The sequence below is a fragment of the Dromaius novaehollandiae genome, chromosome 18 (assembly GCF_036370855.1).
Source record: "Dromaius novaehollandiae isolate bDroNov1 chromosome 18, bDroNov1.hap1, whole genome shotgun sequence".
Lineage (NCBI taxonomy): Eukaryota > Metazoa > Chordata > Aves > Casuariiformes > Dromaiidae > Dromaius > Dromaius novaehollandiae.
In genome coordinates, this window is record NC_088115.1 from 8,545,018 (window position 1) to 8,565,032 (window position 20,015).

General features: G+C 60.4%; 1 protein-coding gene across 6 annotated transcripts; it reads left to right on the plus strand.

The window, feature by feature from the left end:
• The first annotated feature begins 2,048 nt into the window (after positions 1 to 2,048).
• Positions 2,049 to 18,491, plus strand: FBF1 (Fas binding factor 1). 6 transcript variants are annotated; one of them, XM_026099122.2, is made up of 31 exons: positions 2,050 to 2,216; positions 3,012 to 3,153; positions 3,547 to 3,574; positions 4,274 to 4,315; positions 4,772 to 4,862; positions 5,287 to 5,347; positions 5,681 to 5,731; positions 5,905 to 6,049; positions 6,624 to 6,704; positions 7,336 to 7,455; positions 8,293 to 8,437; positions 8,875 to 9,008; positions 9,304 to 9,388; positions 9,488 to 9,889; positions 10,549 to 10,626; positions 10,957 to 11,051; positions 11,511 to 11,569; positions 12,152 to 12,196; positions 12,286 to 12,420; positions 12,647 to 12,747; positions 13,168 to 13,374; positions 13,500 to 13,607; positions 13,937 to 14,076; positions 14,476 to 14,594; positions 14,750 to 14,872; positions 15,275 to 15,460; positions 16,084 to 16,260; positions 16,743 to 16,880; positions 16,992 to 17,124; positions 17,502 to 17,626; positions 18,281 to 18,491. In XM_026099122.2, the coding sequence occupies exons 2-31, from the start codon at positions 3,151 to 3,153 to the stop codon at positions 18,362 to 18,364; spliced, it is 3,441 nt and encodes a 1,146-aa protein (XP_025954907.2). In that variant the 5' UTR covers positions 2,050 to 2,216; positions 3,012 to 3,150; the 3' UTR covers positions 18,365 to 18,491. The 6 variants fall into 6 exon arrangements, with proteins under 6 accessions (XP_064378645.1, XP_064378643.1, XP_064378646.1 ...); XM_026099124.2 differs by having other exon boundaries at positions 9,491 to 9,889; XM_064522575.1 differs by having other exon boundaries at positions 2,049 to 2,244; positions 9,304 to 9,889.
• Positions 18,492 to 20,015: the final 1,524 nt, after the last annotated feature.

A 20,015-nucleotide genomic window follows, 5' to 3' on the forward strand; every position in this document is an offset into this window, starting at 1 on the left:
TGTCTTTTTCCTTTTTTTTTTTTTTCTTCCCCTTTTGGCTCTCATTTATTTGCCTTCAGCAGATCTCATTTAAAGCATTAGAGGAAGTAGAACATGGTGTTTAAGAGATGGCTTTTGCAGAGAAATAGCTTCTTGAGCTGCTGCTCTCAACCCATTGTGTAAGGAAATGGAAGGTTTTATTTTTTCCTGCCAAGCTTTATGAAAATTTCTGCAAGAATTCACCATTAAATTAGCTGGGTTTTATTATTGCTAGCGTGACCTTTCTGGCTTGGCTTTGCACAGGGCTCTAGGGCAGTTAGCACGGTACAGCAGTTATTCTTGCCTTTCTCATGCTGCTCACAACCACAGAAAACAAAATTGATAGAGAGCAAAGCTGCCTGTGGCATGTTACTCGGTATTATTATTGTTCATAAGCCAGCAAAAGCTAGTCACTGCCAATAGCAAAGATTTAACGGTACAGCTTTTGGCACTGGAAGCCTACAGTTGTAAAAGCCATTTCTTAAACTTGTTTCCCCCTATGTTTTTTGGGGTTTTTTTTAGTAGTAAATACTGATGATGTAACAGCAAATTCTGTACTTTGTTGCTAAATTGGTACTTGGTCAATAGTATTTTTTTTCAGCTGGCTGCTAATTAGCCCTGTTCCCTAAAAGGCACAACATGGTACAGCTTGCTGTTTATCAGTGCTGTGTTTCAATTCTCTTATTAAATGGTCCTGTGTCCTGGTCAGGACTCCTGTCTTCTGACAAAACGTAGTGGTACTGTTTCCAAAAGTGTACGTTCCCTTTCAGCTCGAGTGATTTGAATGTCGAGTAAGTATTCTGGCAAACTAGGTGGATCGCCTCAAAGAGTATTGAAGCTAAGCAGTCTGTGGCAGTAATTTTTAATCTCGCTTGAGTGGTGGACTCCAAAAATGCCACCTTCTTGTAAACACTTCACAGGGATCCTCTGTCCCCACATAGACTGGCAGAGTAGAAGGTGAAAGCCCCTGGTAAGTGTGTCCAAAGCATAAAAGAGCTCAAAGAGCTGTTCAAGACTACAGCTATTTCCCTAGGACTTTTCTGGAAATAAGTACAAATGAACATGGTTGGACCAGCCTTGGGAGTGGGGCTGGCTAGCTCTTTGCTGTGTATGCAGCTTTGGTAAGTGTGAGAAATCAGTTTTTTTTTTTTTATCTGAACTTCTTGTGTTATCTGTTTGTCGTTTTGAGCAGTGCACTGGCATCTTGCTCCAAGCCTGCTGTGGTTGTATCTGCTGCGTCTTGCCCCCTTGGAGTGGTGGCCACCGATTCAAGCTCTCAGCCAGGAACTTGTCCTGGATGAGTTACCAGGAATAGCTTTAACAGCTAGCTACAACATGCAGAAACAGTCTTGCCAAACGGAGCATTCAGAATCTATCCTTGAGGTTTCTGGATCCAGTTGCTGTGTTTCTCCTGATAAGCTTTGAGTTAAAGCTGGTGGCTGTCCCTCTTCCGTGGCAGCGCAAGGGCCCTGCTCTGGAAGATGAGCTTGCACGGCACTGAGCTATAGCTCTCCAGTACCTGGCCTGTTGCTAACATCTGGTAACTGGGTGCTTGTGCTGGTTTCTGCATGTCTTGAGAGAGTCAGAGCATGTAACTGCTCTCTTTTTATCAGTCAAGCAAGGAGATGCTGCTGGAATGACCTGAAGCTGCAGCCAACGGCAGTAGCGGGAGGGCTGATGACTTGTGCCAAAGCCAGGCTTGGCCCTCCCAGTCTCAGCAGCTGCCTCCGGGGGGGCATCTCAGCCGGGAGGGAAGGCCTGAGCCCTTCTACTGACTCGGGCATTAGAAGCTGCCTGCAGCCTTTTGGGGAAAACCACGCATATATAGCAGTTTCTGGGGCGGCTGGCGGGAGCCAGAGGAAACAGCTCTTGCTGGCTTAAGCTGTGTTCCTGTCTGCCTCGGGTGCTAATCCACCCCTGGGCTTTCCCAGCTGCGCCCGCAGCTTTCAGAGCCTGGGGAGCAGCATTTTAGACTTCCATCTGCATTTCACAGTTGCTGAACCACCTCCTTCCTTCCCAGCTTCCGGAAACTCCCGGATCAGCGGAAGCCCCGCAGCAGGAGCAGCAGAGGCACCGGTTCCCGTCAGGGACCGGCTGCTGCTGGGAGCAGTAGTTCCCATCCCTCTCCGGGCCAGCTCGGAGACTGCATTTCCCAGGGCTCTGCGCAGGGCCGGGCCTGCCCGGCAGGCTGAGCAGCGGTGAGAGCTGCGGCCTTCGGCCTCCTCGGTGCGGCGGGTGCCCAGGGCTGCTGCGGGCATGGCCCAGGGCTGCGGTGGGCACGGGATGCTGCGGGCTCAGGGCTGTTGCAGGCGCAGGATGCTGCGGGTGTGGGATGCTGCAGGCACGGACCTGTGAAACCCCAGGCGTGTGTCCGGGATGCCGTGGGCACAGATCTGGGATGCCGTGGGCATGGGCTAGGGATGTCACGAGTGCGGGTCAGGGATGCTGCGGTCAGGGATGTGGCAGGCAGGGCCTGCGGATGCTGTGCCGTGGCCCCAGGATGCTGCAGGCCGGCAGGTGCCATGGCAACGGGCCACGGAGCACAGAAGCGGGAGCAGGTACCCAAGTGGGGGGACGGGGAGGCCCTGGGAGCCGATCAGAAACCGGGGGCTGCTTTCATCCTGCTCCCACCCCGAGAGGTGGGTGCACCCCCCATCGCCGGGGGCAGCTGCCATCCCCTCGGTTGGGGTCCTCCACACGCTCCGGCCCCAGAGAGGAGAGGTTTCCTTCTCCCCCCCCGCAGCTCCCAGCCCTCCGGTGCCTTTGCCTGGCGGCTGGCACGGAGCAGGACCCCCCCTCGCACTGGCACAGGGCGGGGGGTACCAGCCCCCCTCGGCTCCTCGGCCTCCCTGCCGGAGCTGCGGGCCATTTTGCGGAGCGGGAGGGATGTTTCTTCTCGCTGGAGCCTTGTTTTGCAGCCGGGCGAGAGGCCGCGGCGGCGTGGGGCGGGCTGCGGGGCAGGCCGGGACAGGAAAGGGAAATCTGTTCAACAGAGGCGCTGCCGGCCGTAACAGCGAATCGGGAAATCGGGAAACCTTCCTCGCCGGCGAGTAGGAGGTTGCCGGGCCGGGGAGCAGTGGCCTTAACCCCCTGTGCCGCCAGCCGGGGTGCGGGAAGGCCCGGAGGCCTCCCATGGTGAGTGCAGTGCTGCCCGCGGCGGGGAGGAGGCTTGGGAAATCCAGATTTATTGCTCCGGGGCATGTTTTTTCGGAGGCAGAAGACATCTTCGGGGCTGGAGGCTCCTGCCCAGCTGCAGGGGCTCTGCTCACCTGCCTCCCAAAAGTTGCAAGCATCTCTGCGCTTCCCTTGGGTTTCGCGTGCCGTGTCCCAAGCCGCGCGGGGAGGAGGCGGCTTCGCTGGCGCTCGGGGGATGCTCGGGGCAGCCCGTCCCCGGCTGTGCCGAGGGGCAGAGCCTCCCTGCCCGCCTGGCCGGCGGTACCCGACCGCACCGCGCAGAGAAGGGCGTTTCGAGGCAGTCCGGGCAGATCCGCTCCACGTCGTAACGAGGGACTTTGTCTTTCTCCCTAGGCTGCAAAATCCAGGAAAGGTTTGAGAGGTAGGTGCCCCTCACGCGCTCTCCCTGTCACTGTCCTCGAGCGCTTGGGTCCCCTGGGGGCGCGGAGGGGAGGGGGACATGGCGGTGGGAGCAATCCTGGCTCCCGAAATGCTTCAGGACCCTTGGCTCGATGCTGCCGTTGAGCTCATTGCATCGCTCCTGACCTGGCACCGCTCACCTGCCTCCCGGATCCAGCAGACTTGCTTATCGGGGTCCTGTCTTGGGGACTTTCCCACACCCAGGGGAGGATATAAACGTACCTATTTCAGTTCCTCCCCACCCGAACGCCTTGCTTAGAGGCCGACAGCCTCTTGCAGCCCCTCATACTGCAGCAGAGCTTTTGGGGGGGCCCGGGGTCTCCTCGATGTTGCGGCAGGAGAGCTCGCGGAGGGTTTGCAGCACTGCTTGTGGCCAGCAGCTGAGCGCAAAGCTGCTTGCATGCTCGATGAGGAAGAAATCCCATTTCTGGCTAAGCAAAGCCAGATCTTTTGTCCGCAAAACACTGGTCAGGTCCCGGCCCTGATGAAGCCGAAGGACGATCCCTCCGGACCAGTCGGGAGGCCTTGCGCTAACGACGCTGCCGACCAAACCTTGCGCTTGGCAGGTTTCCGAAGGGCGAGCCGCAGCCGACCCGGGGGCTCTTCTGCCCCTGCCCAGCGAGCTCGCCTGCCCCAGCCCCTTCGCCCTGTCTCGTTCCAGGCTCCATCGACGACGTGCTGGGCGACCTCCTCGGCTACGACGGTAAAATGCTCCTTCCCTGCAGCGGACGGGACATTGTCCTTGTGCTCCGTAACTCCCTGCCGGGGAGCAGGAGGTGCCGCTGCGGCAGCCCGGCGGTGCCCGGCCCTCGGGCTCCTTCGAGACTAGTTATGAACCAGCTTCTCCTGGCACGGGGCTTTTGCTGTCGCATCCCTGCGGGATGGACAGGACAAACAGCCCATTCCCTTTCTGCCCTGTCGGTCTGAAACGGGCTCCCATAGCGAGGGGGGATGAAACGGAGCAGAGCAGGGACCGGGGTCCCCAGCGTCCGAGAGGCCATAGAGCAGGATGGACGTGGGGTTGGGGAGGCAGCACGAGGTTCACCTCCAACTAAAAGCCGCTGGGGCCGATAACGAGACAGCAAATCCCCTTTTGGCGTGCCTAGGTCAGGAATACGCCTGTGTCCAGCATCCTAATCTCTCCCTACCTCGTTTCCAGATGAAACCCCGGGTAAATCTGCCAGAGCTTCCCAGCTGGCCGGGGGCAGCGGTGGGAGAGCCAGGGGCACGGGCTCCCCGGCCAGCAAGAAGTGAGTAGCTCCCAAACACGTCCCTCTTGTTTGGAGACCTGTCTGTGCTCCGAAGGTCCTTCTGCCCTGCCCCATTCTCGGCCCGCAGCTTTCCAGCAGCAGTCGGGTGTCCCCCAGCCCTGTGTATCTTCTGTAAATCTCCTTTTTAATGGTTGTTCACTTAAATATAACAGTTCCAGCCCTAGTGTCAATTTTCCTAATGCTATTTCAGCCCTGTCAGATGGGTGCGTGTTCCCGTGTTGTGCGACACAGCTGCCGTGGGGTGGCCGTGTGGTCCCCACCACGTCCCCCTGCCCGGCCTGGCCCGGCTGTCCCATCAGTGGTGGGTGACCAGTGTCCCCAGGGTGGCACGCAGCCGAGTCCTGCCCGGGGCTGGCATCTCCCCGCACCTTGCAGCGTTCCCAACCCCGGGCTCCTGTCACAGGTCCTTCCCGGAGGATGATTTCTTCAGCAAACTCCCTGCCGAGGACATCAAAGCTGCGGAGGTGAGCCTGAATTTTGGGGGAGAGCCTGGGTGTCCCAATGACCTCGTCGGGCCCCCCTTGGCCCTGGCGTCGCTCCATCAAAGTCAGCGGCGGGACCGCAGGGATGAACCTTGAAGTTTGGCTGAAGAAGTGACCCCTCTCCAGGATCACCGCAGGGCCAGGAAGATGGGACGGGGCAGCGGGGCGATGGTGGGAGAAGGGCTTCTAGGTGCCCCAGATGGGATGGAGTGAAGCCAAGGGAAGGCGCTAGTGAATGCCTCTGGGGTGAGGTGCCCCCAAAGCCTCTCCATCCATCCATCCATCCGTCTGATCTCTCCCCACTCTGGCACGTAGGGATCCGACGTCTCAGACGCCGACCCGCAGGCTGTGCTGCAAACCCTGAAGGTAAGCGCACAAATGCCCATCACCGCAGCCCCACGCCTCTTGGAAACCCTTCCCCGTAGAGCCGAGCTCTGCGGACGCGGGTCGGGGGCAGGCGGTGGCCTGATGGCAGGGAAGCGGCCCCAGGCTGGTGGCAGCATCCCCTCTGCTCCCATCTGCATCCCGTTGCTTTCCAGGACATGGATGACATGGAAGCGGATCTCCTGGGAATATCAAAACCCAGTTCGGGACCAGGGAAAATGACTGCGAAAGGCCCTGAGAAATGGGACCCCGCTGGAGGAGCAGTAAAAAGTGCAGGGAAGCTGCTAACTCCTGAGAAAGGTAAAAAGGAGATTCTGCTCTTCTTCTCCCAGGCTGACTGCAAACCCCCATGAGACATTTTCATCTGAGATAGGGAGCAAAAAGTGGATTTGTTTCCTAAAATCCTTTCCCTGGTCCCTTTTGGGGCTATTGCAGACACAGAATTTTATTCTGGCTGTGTGTGGTGCCCAGTGCTTGAGTCCTCGTCCCTGGGGGGGATCCTCTCGATGTGACATGACCATGTCACTGGCACAGTAGCACCCGCAGCCACGTGGCTGCCTCCCCCCGGTGCCCTTGAGCCATTCCCTGGTGCTGTGCAAAGCGTTTCTAGTGAGATCGGCCAGATGCGGGTGGAAGGGGAACCAGAGGGGCTGCATTTAAGATAAGCCCGTCCCCAGCCTGTCCTGCTCTTCCCAAGGCCCTCTTCTCCTTCGCTGCTTGCAAGGAGGCTCCTCCAGAGAGACCTTCAGCCCCTGGGGCCTCGGGGGGACTTTGTGTCACAGCACGTGCTTGTCGGGGCACCTGGGAGGGAAGCGGCCGGCAGCCAGCGAGGCGGCAGGGCAGCTCTGTCTCTGAGCACGGCCTCTCTTTCTAGCAGAGTCTGCACCTGCGATGGAAAAGAAGCCGCTCTCATCTCCCCCCGCTTCCCGGCAGTACAGGAAATTTAACTTTGAAGGTAGGCTCTCGCTCCAGGTCCGCCAGCAGTCGCCTGGGGCAGCTGTGGACTCTGGCCTTGCGCTTTGCCCGTAGCTTGCCTCTCGTGTTGGCTGAAGGCTTGGATGGCTAATGAGATGCAGAGTCTTCCACCTCTGCGACACCAGCTCAAATCTTAATCCCGCAGAAACGTAACCATTGAGCGTACGAAGTTCAGAGCGACTCGAGGGCATCCCAGATCCCTGCAGAACCCGTGTTCATGGCGTTAGGGGTAGCAGCCCTCCAGCGAGGAGGGATTTGGGGAACACCGGGAAGACCTCAGTAGTGATGCTGAGGTCAAAGCTACACCTGAGGCCCCATTGCAAGACAAGACGTGCCTGGCAGTGCCAGAGGACCCAGGTCTCAGCCTGGCTGCCCTGAGGAGTCTGGGCCCAAGTGCGAGCACTGGGGTTGGTTTCCCTCTCGCCACTGCTCTGAGCGAGGCAGATCTGGTCCCCAGTGTCCCCACGGGCATGTGACAGGGTTAGTGCTTGGCTTAGTGCAGAACGGGAGTCCTTCTAAATCATGTGTTTGGGTTTTGAGGTTTGGGGGGTTTTTGTTTGTTTGTTTTCTTTTTAAATTCTCCTTTCTTTTCCCTCTGGGGAAATTCCCAGATTTAGATGATCCTTTAGAAGGGCTTTTATCTGATGAGGAAAAAAATGCTCCCAAGAAGCCAATCCCATCCGGCACTGAAAATAGCTCTGTGAAAAAACTGGAACTGAGCAAAGAGAAAGGTAAGTAGGGATGCTCTGCATCCCCTTTGCATAAAATGAATAAGGAGCCTGGATCAGTTTGGGTGAGGTCCAACTGGTTCAGCTGAAAGCCCGCTAGTCCCATCTCTTACTAAACAGCATGAGGGTTAGTTGTCGGGCAGCTCACTGCATGCTTGATATTTCCAGTGTGCTGCGGGTTACAGAAATGCTCTTTTCTTCTGGGCAAGGTCAAATCTTACCTTTGACTTCACCCAGCCTGTTTTGCACGGTGCCAAATGAGGACAAGTTGGCTGGGTCGGGGCTGGGGTGGCTAAGAGCATTGCCAATCCCCACCAAAGCCCAGCTGGTGCAGCTCCGGGATGGATCCAGCTGCTCTGTGGCTGTTACAAGCACCCGGCCCCCTCATCCCTGCGGCTGGGATGCTAACGGGAAGGGCCTGAGAGTCCCCTGGGTCCTTCCCACACCCCAGTAAGTCCAGTCTGCTGGAGGGATGGACGCAAGCAGCAGCTGCTGGGTTAGGGCAAGGACTAAGGTGCATTGAGGGAGCAGGGACTTACGGAGGGCAGGAATTCGCCGATTAGAAACTTGCAGGGCTACAAAACTCCCGGCGATTGCCAAAACTGGAAACCCCGGTGCTGGTGACGCCCAGCAACGTCCCAGCAGTGGGTGCACGGCCACAGCCTGGGAAATGGTGCGTGGCCACTTCATTGCCTCCCAGGGGACCTGAGCACCAAACAGCGCTGTTTAAAAGTGACTGTGTGAACAGTCCTGAGAGGAAAGGGCAGGCAGGGCTGCTGTGGTCTCCCGTTAAAAAAAATCTTGAGGAAGCCGACTGCCACTGCGCGATCCCATCCGCAGAGCCGCCGGCACCCCGGCACGCCGCGGCCCCTGGCCGCAGGAGGGAGGAGCTCACGTTTGAGGACGATGGCGATGACCTGATGGACGCGCTGGGATTCGGCGACAGCCCGAAAGGAGACCCGAAGCAGGGGAGGAAGGAAGACAAGTAAGGCGTTCCTGGGCTGCAAAACGGCAGCAGGAGCAAAGCAGGGGATGGCGCGTGCGTGAGACGGCCACGTGGGGTGGAAAGAGGGTGGGGAGTCCTAGAGGACTTCGTAACTTCTCCAGTGGGTCCTGGTCCGAGCCAGGAGCTGCTGTGCACGGTGCTGTACAAATACGGGGTAGAAAGATGGGGACCTCACTTGGGGAGCCCAGGACCTGGTTAGTTGTGCTGCCGCGGGTTCGTGCTGCCTCTCTGCAGACTCAGGCACGCTGTGAGGGGTCACAGCTGGTTTTCTTAGCACCCGGCATGCAAGAAACACAGGGATTAAAAGAAAACACACACACAAAAAGTGGCAAGAGCAGCCTCATTTTGCATGGAAGAGCAGGAACACCCTGGCAAGGCTGCCTCTCCAGAAACACCCCCGCGGCGTGTCCCCGCAGGGACGAGCTCTGGCCGGCCCGCTCGAAGCTGGACGAGTTACTGGGACGGGGCTCCGCAGCCAAAGCCCCGGAGCGGCCGGGCGCGGGAGAGCGCAGGGAGTTCAAGCTGGATACGAAATACCAAAAGCAGCCAGGTGAGCCCGGCCGGGGACGCGGGGAAGGTGTGCGGAGGTGCCAGCGTTGGCGCAGGAGGGTGAGATACTCAGTGACCCAGTGGCCTTTGAACGCGGGCCCGTTGCCAGCGAAGCCGCTTTGCCCAGCCGCGCCGGGAAGGCACCGTGCTTGCGGCTTGCCAGGGAAGGTGTTTCCAGCGGCGTTTCCCCAGCAGCAGCAATCCCGGTGGGAATCTCAGGAGGGGGGGAGGAGGAGGAGGAGAAGGAGGGCTGGGGTCTTTGCAGCACACTGACTCGAGGCCACGTGTCTGAGCAGAGAAGGAAGAGCCTGGGGACGAGGAAGATTTCGTCTTCGGGGCGTACCAGCCCACGGTGGCCTCGGCGCGGAGGCAGCCTGCGAGGTACCGCGCTGTGCGTCTGTGTCCCTCTGACCGCTGCCACGCTGCCCCTAAGCCCGGGTGTCCCCTCTGGGGCTGGTTCGTGACTCCCTCTCGCCACAGCAGGTTTTCGGCCGAGAGCAGCAGTGACTGGAAGCCGGACCCACGCGCCAACCCCCCCCCTCCTCCTCCAGCCGGCAGGGGCCCCGCGCGGGGCGGCAGGGCTGGCGGCGACTGGCTGGGCTTGAAAGACGAGGATCTCCTGGACTCGGACCCTCCGTCTCCAGCTCAGGCCAGTGCCGCCGGGAGCTGCCCGAGCCCCACCGTGGCCAGGCGGCCCGACCCTGCCAGCCGGCTCCCAGCCGCGGAGGAGCCCGCGGCCAAACGCAACCCGCCGGAAGAGGACAACTGGCTGAGCACCGCCTTGTCTCGCAAGAAAGCCCAAGCGCAGGCGAAGGCGCAGGAGAGAGGTGCGGAGCCCTCGGAGGCCCCGAGCAGAGGGCTGGATCCCCGCCCGGCCACCAGGTAAAGGCACGTCGGTGGCTGCTCCCGTCCGCTCTGCAGATGTCTGCTGAGCATCCCTCAGGAATCCTCAGCTTGGGTTTAAGGAACTAATTTTAAGCCCTGTTTTGTCTCATATTGGGGTAAGAACGCGGGACTTTGTGCCGGCTGATCCAGCCCGGAGTCCATCACCCCTCCGGGCCCTTGTCCCGGCCGCAGCGAAGATTGCGCACGCTGCCACGGGGCTGCCTCGGACCAGCTCCTCCGCCGGGGCTCCCGCCGCCCTTCGTGGCCCTGCCTCAGCGCCCCTTTCCCTCCGTTTCCCTTAGCCCCAGGAGACTCCTCTCCTCCCGGTCTGGGCTTACGCAGACACGGTCAGAGCTGCGCCATGCGGCTGGGACTCAAGGCAATTTGCAGACGAGAAGATGCAATCCCAGACGCGCGTTTTGGGCAGGGGGGTGTGAGCTGAGGCTGGCGCTGCCCGGGGGAAACGCGTAGCTGCGGCAGGGAGGAACACGCGACACGGAGGTTTTGGGGTGTCTTTGCTCCATCTGCAGCCAAAATCCTGCCACAGCTGAGCGGGACGGAGGCTGTCACCCTGCAAGGAGCAGCTGGTGCTGGGGAAAGGATCTTGTCGCTCATCACTTCTGCGGCTCTTCCACATTGAGGTTATTTTCTTGCAGCCAGCCAGCCACGTCCACAGGCGCAGCGCCGCAGGCAGCCGCTCCGCAGGACACGGCAGCGAGCGCGGCTGGCTCTGGGTAAGGCCTTCCTCGCGTTTCCGACATCCCCCGCGGGAGAGGTTTCCTGTGAAAGCAGCCACGCGGGTGAGATGGGGAGTGGGGAGAGCGGGTAGCCAGCAGCGACCACTCTGGCTTGGAGCCTCCGAAACAGGGAGGGAAGGCAGCTTCAAAGCACCAGTGCTTTTGCCTGGCTCTTCCCTTTCTGCTCGTGATGGAAAAGCCAAATTTTAAACTTAGGGCAACGTCTGGCTCAAGGAGATGATGGGCACGTGCAGGGAAACGTCCCTGCACCTCTCCCCATGCTGTGACACTGCTGTGCATCGTTCATCCATGTCTGTGCCCATGCAGGCACCCCGTCCCCTGGCTCAGCGCCCCCCAAAAAGCCCCAGCTCTCCCGCCAGAGTCCAGAAAGGAGGATCCCTCTGGAGACACCAGCGCCTTGGGTGCGTTTCACGGGGCGGATGGGTTCGGGCAGAGGATCCCCCCAGAGAAACCAGCAGGAGCCACGGGGCGGCCCTTGGCCAGCCATCGGCAGAGCAGGCTGCCGAGCTGCAGCATCCGGCTGTCCCCGTTTCGTGGCGGGGTGGGGACGGCGTGCCAGGGGTGCTGCGTCCCCACAAAACTGCCCCGGGCTCCCGCAGCACGGCCTTTGCAGCCTTAGGGGCCTGCCCTCTCCGAGCAGCGGGTGGCCTGGGGTGGGCTCCCGTCCTTGCCGTCCTTTTTCTCCCCACCTCACCTCTCGCTGCTCCAACACTCGTCCCATAGTGCTCAGTGCTGGCAGGACTCCTGCCCTGGCTGAGCCCCTACACCAGCTCAACGTCCCCTGTAAGCGGCTTAGGGGACCCGGCCTCCTCCCCGGTTCCCATCGCCACGTCTGAATCGTGGGCACGTTGAATTTTCAGCTCCCGCAGCCTCATTCCCGGGACAGCAGGAGATGCCAGGCCCTGCCCCGCTCGCTCAGGTAGGTCTGTCGGGCCCGTGCTCCCCGCGAGAGGTGCAGGACTGGGGCGGCAATCGCGAGCATCACCTGAGCAGCATTGCATAGTGCCCAGGCACATTTATATATTATATTAATAAGGCAGCAGAGGCTCCAGCTGATGAGGGACTTTTCCTTCAGCTGGTTTTCACCAATATCGGGGTGAACATGCCCTAAGATTGTTTCTAGGGAACTGAAGGGGAATCAGAGCCTTTGAAGGAGAGGGCTGTTTGTGCTTGGTTGTTGAAGCCTCCGTTTCTAGCCTAGCTGAGCCTCCTCGCTCTGCCCTTGTGGTGGGACACACACGCTGTCCCAGAGGATTCACGGTCTTATCCTCGCACCCGTCCCCAGCAAGGAAAAGCCCAGTGTGCCTGTGCCTGGGGTAAGGCCTCCTGGAGCGTCACCAGGGGAGGAGGGACCCAGTCTAGCAGTGGGGTCAGGCTGGAGAAGGGCAGGAGAAGAGAGACCAGAGCAGCTCGGGAGGGATGACCGTTCCCCAGCTAGAAGGAGACTTCTCACAGAGCTGGGGTCAGCCCAAGGCCTGAGAGCATCCTTGCACCTCCACAGGCTGCCGTCCCCAGGACACATCTCCCGGCAGCACCGCAGCCACAGGTGAGGGACGCGTGTTTCCGCGGGGTCTGCTGGCCGTGCTGCAAAGCTGCTGGTCCTAAAGGCCTCGATCTTCTCTCTCCATCCCACAGGCCGAGCCGCTGGCCCTGGGCTCGCTGCAGGTGAAGGGGCCGGGGGCTCCCGCAGCCCAGCTCTCCGAGGACGGGGCAGGCTGCCGGGCAGCGCTGCTCGGTGCCCAGGCCCGCGTGGCGGAGCTGGAGAGCCAGGTGAGCCCAGTCGCGGGGGCCTGGGCAGGGGATCCGGGGGGAGGAGAGGAGCCGTGTCTGCTCCAAATGGCATTGGAGTGGCTGGGGAGAGGGGAGAAACCTTCTCAGCCAGAGGTGCCTGCGGCTGCTGAGTCCTGCTTTGGGAGCTCTGTCCCCACGCCAGGCTGGACGGGAGGACGCGTGTTCCCAGGGCAGCACAAGGACCTTTTCCCTGGGTGCCCCGCAGGTCCGGACGCTGGAGCTGGAGCGGACACAGCAGAAGCTGTTGCTGGAGAGTCTCCAGCAGCGACACCAGGAGGACTTGGATCTCCTCGAGAGCGCACACAGGTACGGGGCCCTCTCCACTCCTGCGTCGCGTCCTCACCCACTGGCACTCCGTGGGGTGGGAGGGTTGGGGAGCTCCCCAGATTCATCCCCAGGGCGGGCAGGGACGTAGCCACGTTGACACTGGTGGGGTGGAGAGCAGCCGCGGGGGAGAGCTGAGGTGGGGGTCTGCTCTGACCCACGCTGTCCCACAGGCGGCAGGGAGGAGAGACCAGTCCCGCTGCCAGCAAGCTTCAAACCAGGGCACTTGGTGGGTGGTAGCGTGAGAAATCAGGGCTCAGGCTGCAGAGGGGAAATCACCCTGTGCCTCAGTTTACCCATGCGCACAACAGCACCCGTTTGCACGCTAAAGCCCTGGGTGCGCTTCGGATGGGGAGCACCAGGTATCACCAGGAAACTCCCTCGTGGGCTTTCTCCGGGCAGGAGCCGGGTGAAGGTGGTGGAGGAGACCTATGGGCAGCGGGAGGAGCGGCTGCGGCAGGAGAAGGAGCGGCTGGCGGCACAGCTGGTGTCGCAGAGCCAGGCCGCGGAGCAGGCGCGGGCAGAGCTGCTGGCGCGGCACCAGCAGCAGCTGGCGGCACTGGAGCAGCGGAGCGCGCAGGAGCTGCAGCGCGTGCGGGAGCTGCAGAGGTGAGCGCGGCACGAGGCCGCACGGGCGGCACCCGCGCGGGGCCCCGTCTCAGCCGAGGACCCAGGCAATGGTTTGGGGGCTCTGGGAAAGGAAAGATAAAACAAACTTCCCCTGGGTCCTGCAGGACGTCTGTCCAGGAGATGCACAAAGACCACGAAGAGCAGCTCCAGCGGCTGAAGCGGCTGAAAGAGCAGGAGATCGACGCAGTGACCAGCGCCACTTCACACACCAGGTACCGGTGGCCCGTGCAGTCTCCCAGCACTGGGCCCCGGCCGCTGCATTCCCTGTCCCATGGGGAACTGACCTCAGACCACAGGAGCAGGGTCTTTGCCCTCTTCCATCGCTTGCTGCCCCTTGCACCCGTGGCTTTCGCTGGGGAGGCAGTAGGGAACCTGCACAGATGTCCCTGGTTCAAGGACTAATACGCCCTCAGCACCAAACTGACCCCAACCCACCGGTGCTCCCCTAAGGAGCAGCTACATCTCGTTTCTGCTTTGTTGCAACCGGGAAAGACTCGGGCAGCGGGACGAAGCGCGTTCCCCACAGGTGCCCTCTCTGCAGGTCTCTGAACGGCGTCATTGAGCAGATGGAGAAGTTCTCCAGCGACCTGCACGACCTCTCGCACCGGGTGGAGGCCACGCACCACACCACCTCCCAGGAGCTGGCCATGGGGGCCCAGCAGCGAGACAAGCAGCTCAAGGGTACATCTGCCCTTCCCAGTGCCAAAATGGCCGCAGGGTCCTGAGGACGCCTGGGGCAGGGGGAGGCACCAACATCAGGGATGGTGCCCCCGTGGTGGGTCGGCTAAGGAGCCCGGGCTGGCTAAGCCCTGCCTGCTTGCCGTGGTCATGAGACGTCTTGGGGTCTCCCCCTCACAAAACGATGTCCCGGGGATGTGCAGCAGGCGATGAATGCAAAAGCACGCGGATTTTCCATGAACGTGCTATGGACAGAGAGGTCCCCCCCCGGCATCACAGAGGATGCTGCAGAGGGTGGCAGGGATTCACGGGGCGCATGGGGCGGTGCGGGATGGACGCCCCGTAGCTCGCACCAGCCCACGGGTCCCTGCCGTTCACAGCCCGGCCCTTTGCCCCCCTCAGTGCTCCAGCACAGGCTGTCACAGCAGCAGAGGGACATGGAGGAAGAGCGGAGCCGACTCCAGGAGGTTATCGCGAAAATGGAGGCGAGGCTGGGCGAGCAGACTCGGCTGCTGGAGCAGGTGAGCCCGCGTGGTGTCCTCTGCCCGCGCTGGCCCCATGGCCGTTGTAGGACCATCCTCCATGCAGGTAGGCTGGAGCTGGGGCAGGTTGAGGATCCCAGGTAGGGCCTGAAGCCTGTGAGTTGTGTCCATGTCCCCTTTGTCTCCGGGCCCAGGAGCGGTGGAGGGCAACGGCAGAGCAATCCAAGGTGGAATCGCTGCAGCACTCACTGGAGGAGCAGCGGAGAGTCATGACCCAGCAGCTCTCCATGGAGCGAGCAGAGCTGGAGAGGGCGAAGGTGAGACACAGACATCTCCAGGCACTTTTCAGCTATCTCGAGAGTCTGACCAGGGCTGCACTGGGGTGTGGTGGAGGAAAGAACTGGGTTCTGGGCTGGAACATCCCTCCTCTCCACTCCATCCTCTGCCTCCTCAATCCCACACTCGGTCACTTGGTGAATCACAGATCAGACCAACCGTCTGGCACGCGGGTGCAAGAGGCTGCTGCGTGTGTGCACAGTGCAGGCCGGCTGCCGAGGAGCACAAGGCCTGGGTTCCCCATGCAGAGCTCACGCCTGGCCCCTCAGACTTGACCAGCCTGTAGACATTGCCTGGGATTTAGTGGTAGAGATGGGTTAGAGGAGAAAATCCTGTGACCACAGGGCTCAGGGCTCTCACTCTCTCTTGCGCTGCTCTCCCAGAGTGCCTTGCTGGAGGAGCAGAAGTCGGTGATGCAGAAGTGCTCAGAGGAGCGTCGGAAGCTGGCGGCCGAGTGGGCCGAGTTTCACACCCAGCAGCAGCTGAGCAAGGAGCGGCTGGAGCGCGACATGGACCGGGCCCTGCAGAGGGACTCCCAGAGAGAGGGCACCATCATGAGCCTCGCCAAGGTACCGCAGCACAGCCCCTGCCCACGGCATCCGGCACCGCTGGGCAAGCAGCTGGGCTCCCTGGCGGGTCCTGCTTGCAGAAAAGCAGGGAGAGAGTCAGACTTGGCTTCAGATCTTTAAAACGGAGACACCACATGGGGCCCGTGGTGAGGAACAGGCCATTCCAAGGGCAGCTCCCTTGGCCTGTTTTAGATGTTGACTTTCAGCATCAGTCACATGTGTCTCTTCCCCCTTGGCTGTGAGGCGTTTGGGCAGCCAGACCAGGCACAGCCGCCTCCATTGTGAATGTCCAAAGCTGGGTAACCATCAAGGCTGAATACTTCCACTGCCATGGCTTGAGCATGTTTTAGGGTGTGCAATCCGGTGAGGAGATCCTTCCTTTCCAGGGAAGGGGTGCATGTGTCTGTCTGTACACCCTCAGCTGCGCCAGGCCCTGGTCCCCATGGCAGGGTGGATGGGGGCACTGCTTCAGTAGCTGGTGGCATTGCTCTGCACCCCAAAGCCAGCCTGCCAGCACCAGGAGATCAGCAGGGGCGGATCTCTCCCATCACTAGGGAAGATGTGGGATAGTGGCTGGGACAGGACAGGTAACCCAGCTCTCACCCGCCCCCTGCTCACCTTAGGAGCAGGCAGAGCTGAAGATCCAGGCCAGCGAGCTGAAGGCCAAGGAGGAGCAGCTGGTGAGGGACAGGGAGCTGCTGGACCAGGCCTGGCAGGAGCTAAGGCTGGAGAAGGAGAAGGTGAACGGGGCTGCACTGCACATCCGGCAGCGAGTGGAGGAGATCGACACCATGAGCAGGGTAAGCGGGAGCATCCGTGCTGCAGCTCGCAGCTCCGTGGGGCACAGCTGTGTCCAGGACAGCCCTGGCTTGGGATCCACGACCTCAGGAGGGGTGTGAAACCCCAGCTTTGCTGCTGGTCCATGTGTGGCTATGGACAAGGGACAATGCTGCCATCCCCAGCTGTGCCATGTGACAGCAATACCTCCCCGGCCGGGAGCTCTGATCCCTGCTGACACTGAGGTACCAGAGGGGATGATGATGGTGGCAACGGCTGCATCATCCTCATCCTCTGTGGAAAACTGATGCTTTTGCAGCAGGGCAGGCACAGGGGACAGGCACAGACCCGCTGTGGGCAGCTCTGGCTGGGGTGGTACCAGCAGAGAGAACGTGGAGCTGGGGCAGCTCAAGAGGGGAACAAGGGAGAGTGCAAGGAGCCCCAGCAGCCGCCCAGGGCAGCGAGGGTCTCCGCCGCCCTCCTCGCGAGCCCCTCTGCCTTGCAGCTCTCAGCCCAGAAGTGCGAGGAAGGGCAGCGAGCGCTGCGGGAGGCCCGCAGGGTAGAGTCCGAGCACCAGGCCAGACTGCGGGTCGTGCAGCAGCACCTGGAACAGCTGAAGCAGCAGGAGCAGCGTCTGCATCAGGCAATCCCCCCTCACCCCCCCCCCCCCCGCCCCGGCCTTGGGCAGCCGTACCAAGGGCCTGAACCTTTACCAAGGGCTTCTCTCTCTCCCTTTCTCCCGGGGTCGGGGCAGGAGCGGCTGAGTATGGCTCTCCAGAGGAGTCAGCTCCAGCAGCTACGTGAGGAGCTGCCAAACAACCCCACACTGCTGCTGACCACAGCCCAGGACGTCGGCATCCCCGCCAAGGGCCTCTCCGGCACGCTGCGTAAGGGCTCCTGCATGCTGCTGATGGCAAGGAGCAAGCCATAGGGCAGCCATGCTCTCATTTCACTCCCCAGGAAGGTTGGGACATTTCTGGGGGCTGTTTTAGTTCCCCCATACATAAACCTCAGAGCTGTGTTGGCCTTGGCCTCCCCATTCTCTCAACAGTTGCGCAGTTGAGCTCTCCAAGCCAGGGCAGTGCCGGGACAGGGTACAGGGTGCCAGGAGGGAAGAGATGGATAGGTTAATGCCCGTCTGCTCTGGGAGGTTGGGAAGGATCCCACTGCAGGGACACACAGGCAGCAAAACAAGGATGCTCCAATGTGTCCGTCCCTGTTTTTCTGATGGCAGCGTTGCCGCATGCTCGAGCTCTCGTTCCAGGCTTTCCGCCTCCCATCACGGCGTTCCCTCGGCGCAGCCCAGGGGGTAGCAGGGACGGCCTGGGCACGGCAGGCCCGTCGGAGCTCTACACCAAACTGCTGCTGCTGAAGCACAGGGCCGAACAGGTGAGCCGGCAGGGAGACGGGCTGGAAGGGGTTTCTGAGCAGCCGTGAGGGAGCAGGACTGCATGAAGCTAGATTGAAGCCTGACAGCCAGAGCATGGGGTGTCTCCTAAGATTGTTGCTGAGCCATGAATCTGGGCTGGGCTGGGGAGGGCTTGCAGAAGGCAACAGCTCCACACTTCTGTGTTATACCTAGAGGAGGATGAGTCATACCAGAAGCAAGGACTAGCGAATGCTCACAGCTTGTCTCAGGTTCACTGATAGCATCCTTCTCTAAGTGGGGTAGCCCCTCTCCTTACCCCATCCCTCAGTGGGAAACACCAGCTCTCCTGGACTCGGGCTTCGTTAATGCCTCTATCCTCTCCCATCAGCTTCCTTCTCCACCAGTCCTCTGTGTCTCTGCTGGGTCCTTCCCCAGGCAAGGAGGTTGTGTGAGGCTTCTTCCATGGGTCTCACTCAAAGCGTGAGCTAACGGGCTTTGAGGGGGAGCCCCTCGACAAGCCCTCCCAGGAGACCATGGTTAGGTAGCTGTCCTTGTGCTCGCTGTGTGAGGAAGGGCTTGGGACACTTCCCTCACCCATGAGTGACACCTCAACCTAGGACCCATTTTCCAGGTGCTCTGTGGCACCCTTCCCATCCTGCCTCCTCTCTCCTCAGGATCGTGATTTCTTGGAAGATGAGCAGTTCTTCCTGGAGACCCTGAAGAAGGCATCCTACAACACTTCCTCTCTGTTGGCCTGAGGATAAGGCATCCCCACATCCTCCCCGGGGGACTCGGTGCTGTCTGCCCTCAGGGCAGGCTGCTGTGCCATACTCATGGAGGAAAAAAAAAAACAAGCAGTAAATAATTCCATTTTCAGCTGAGAAACTGCCGTTCTTCTCTTTAAAAAAAAAACATCTGAGCATTCACAGCGTGAAATCCTTCCCTGTGAGCTCTGAAGCCATGGTTTGTCTGATCTCCATCCCGAGGGCTGCCAGCCGCCTTGGCAGAGCTAAGGCTGCGGGACTGCACTAACGCAAAGGCCACTGCTAACCTGGAGCATCAGGCCCCAACGCAGTGTCTCAGCCAGCCCAGCGGCCCAAAACGGCCATGCTGGTGGCTCTTGAACAAGCAGCTGCCTCCCACAGGGCTGTGAAAAGCCAGTGGGAAAAGGAGGATCACAAAGCTTTTCTGTGCTTTGACCAAGCTTCAATCCTCAGTAGCCTTAATGCAGTGCAAGACAGAGCTGTCCAGGCCAAGCGAGCAGGTCTCTGCCTCAGCTTTGCACTGATGTTTGAAATGTTTGAATCTTCACAGGCAGGTCACCTCCACCGGCTCCCTTTGCTGTCTCCACTGTTACCTCTTCTCCCCATCAGGAGAAATGATTCTGCTTTTGGGGGCTGCTGAGTTATGGGGGAGACAGACTGGAATAAGAGACCACTGGAGCCCCCCACCCCAGAGCTGAGTCCTACCTGCTTGTGCCAGCGTAAAGCAAAAGCTGGAGGGGAAGAGCTCCTCGCCCCACCAGCACCAGGGAGACCCGCATCGCGCCGGGCACGAGGCAGGGCTGAGGAGATGTCTGCTGGGTCTCTGCTCCCTTTGCAACGCCCACGGGGTGGGATGGATCGGCCTGCTCTGTGGGCCGGGACGTTGTCCTGCCGGCCAGCGAGAGGCCAGCGCTCGCCTTCCCCAAAGCACAGCTGCCTCGATTCGTTCCCGTGCTGCTTTCTGCAGCCTCAACGGCCCCGAACGTGAGTCAGTTTTCTCCGAGCACGTTACCGCTACCCGCTCTCATTTGAGCACGCATACACTTGGCCTGATCACAGCTTTCCTCCTGGCTACTGCTTGCTGTCTGTGGGAAAAAATATTACATAATTCATTTACAATTTCACCTTTTTCTGGGGAGGGGGGAACCTCATTTTCTGAAGAAACCTGGCCAATGTGCTGGGGCTCATGTCCTGTCCCTGCTACCAGCGTGTGACCTCTTGGCTAATTTCAATGGGATCTGACATGGGGGTAGAGGAACCACCCAGAATTACATTCCTACGCGATCTGCAAAGTTGTAACCTGGGGAAAGATCCCATTCGCACCCCACCAACGGCCATCACCGGGCCTGCGCAGGAGCACAAATCGCGCTTCCACAGGAAACGGTTATTATGAGCTCTTCTGCTCCTGGCACTGTCACATCTCCAGGGCTCTCCACAGCCTGTGTTAGGTCTAAAAAGCCCAAATTCTGGGTCTGAAACTCTTGCTGGAGGCTTGGTTCCCCTGTGAAACGTAAAGGCAGGTGGCTCTTTGGGTGGGGGGTAGCAGACATGGGCCTGCGGGGACATGGCCCAGGGTGACCGTGGGCCCCCCCCCGAGGCGCCCTCAGGAGCCCGGTTCCCCCTTCGCTGGAGAGACACCCCCGCC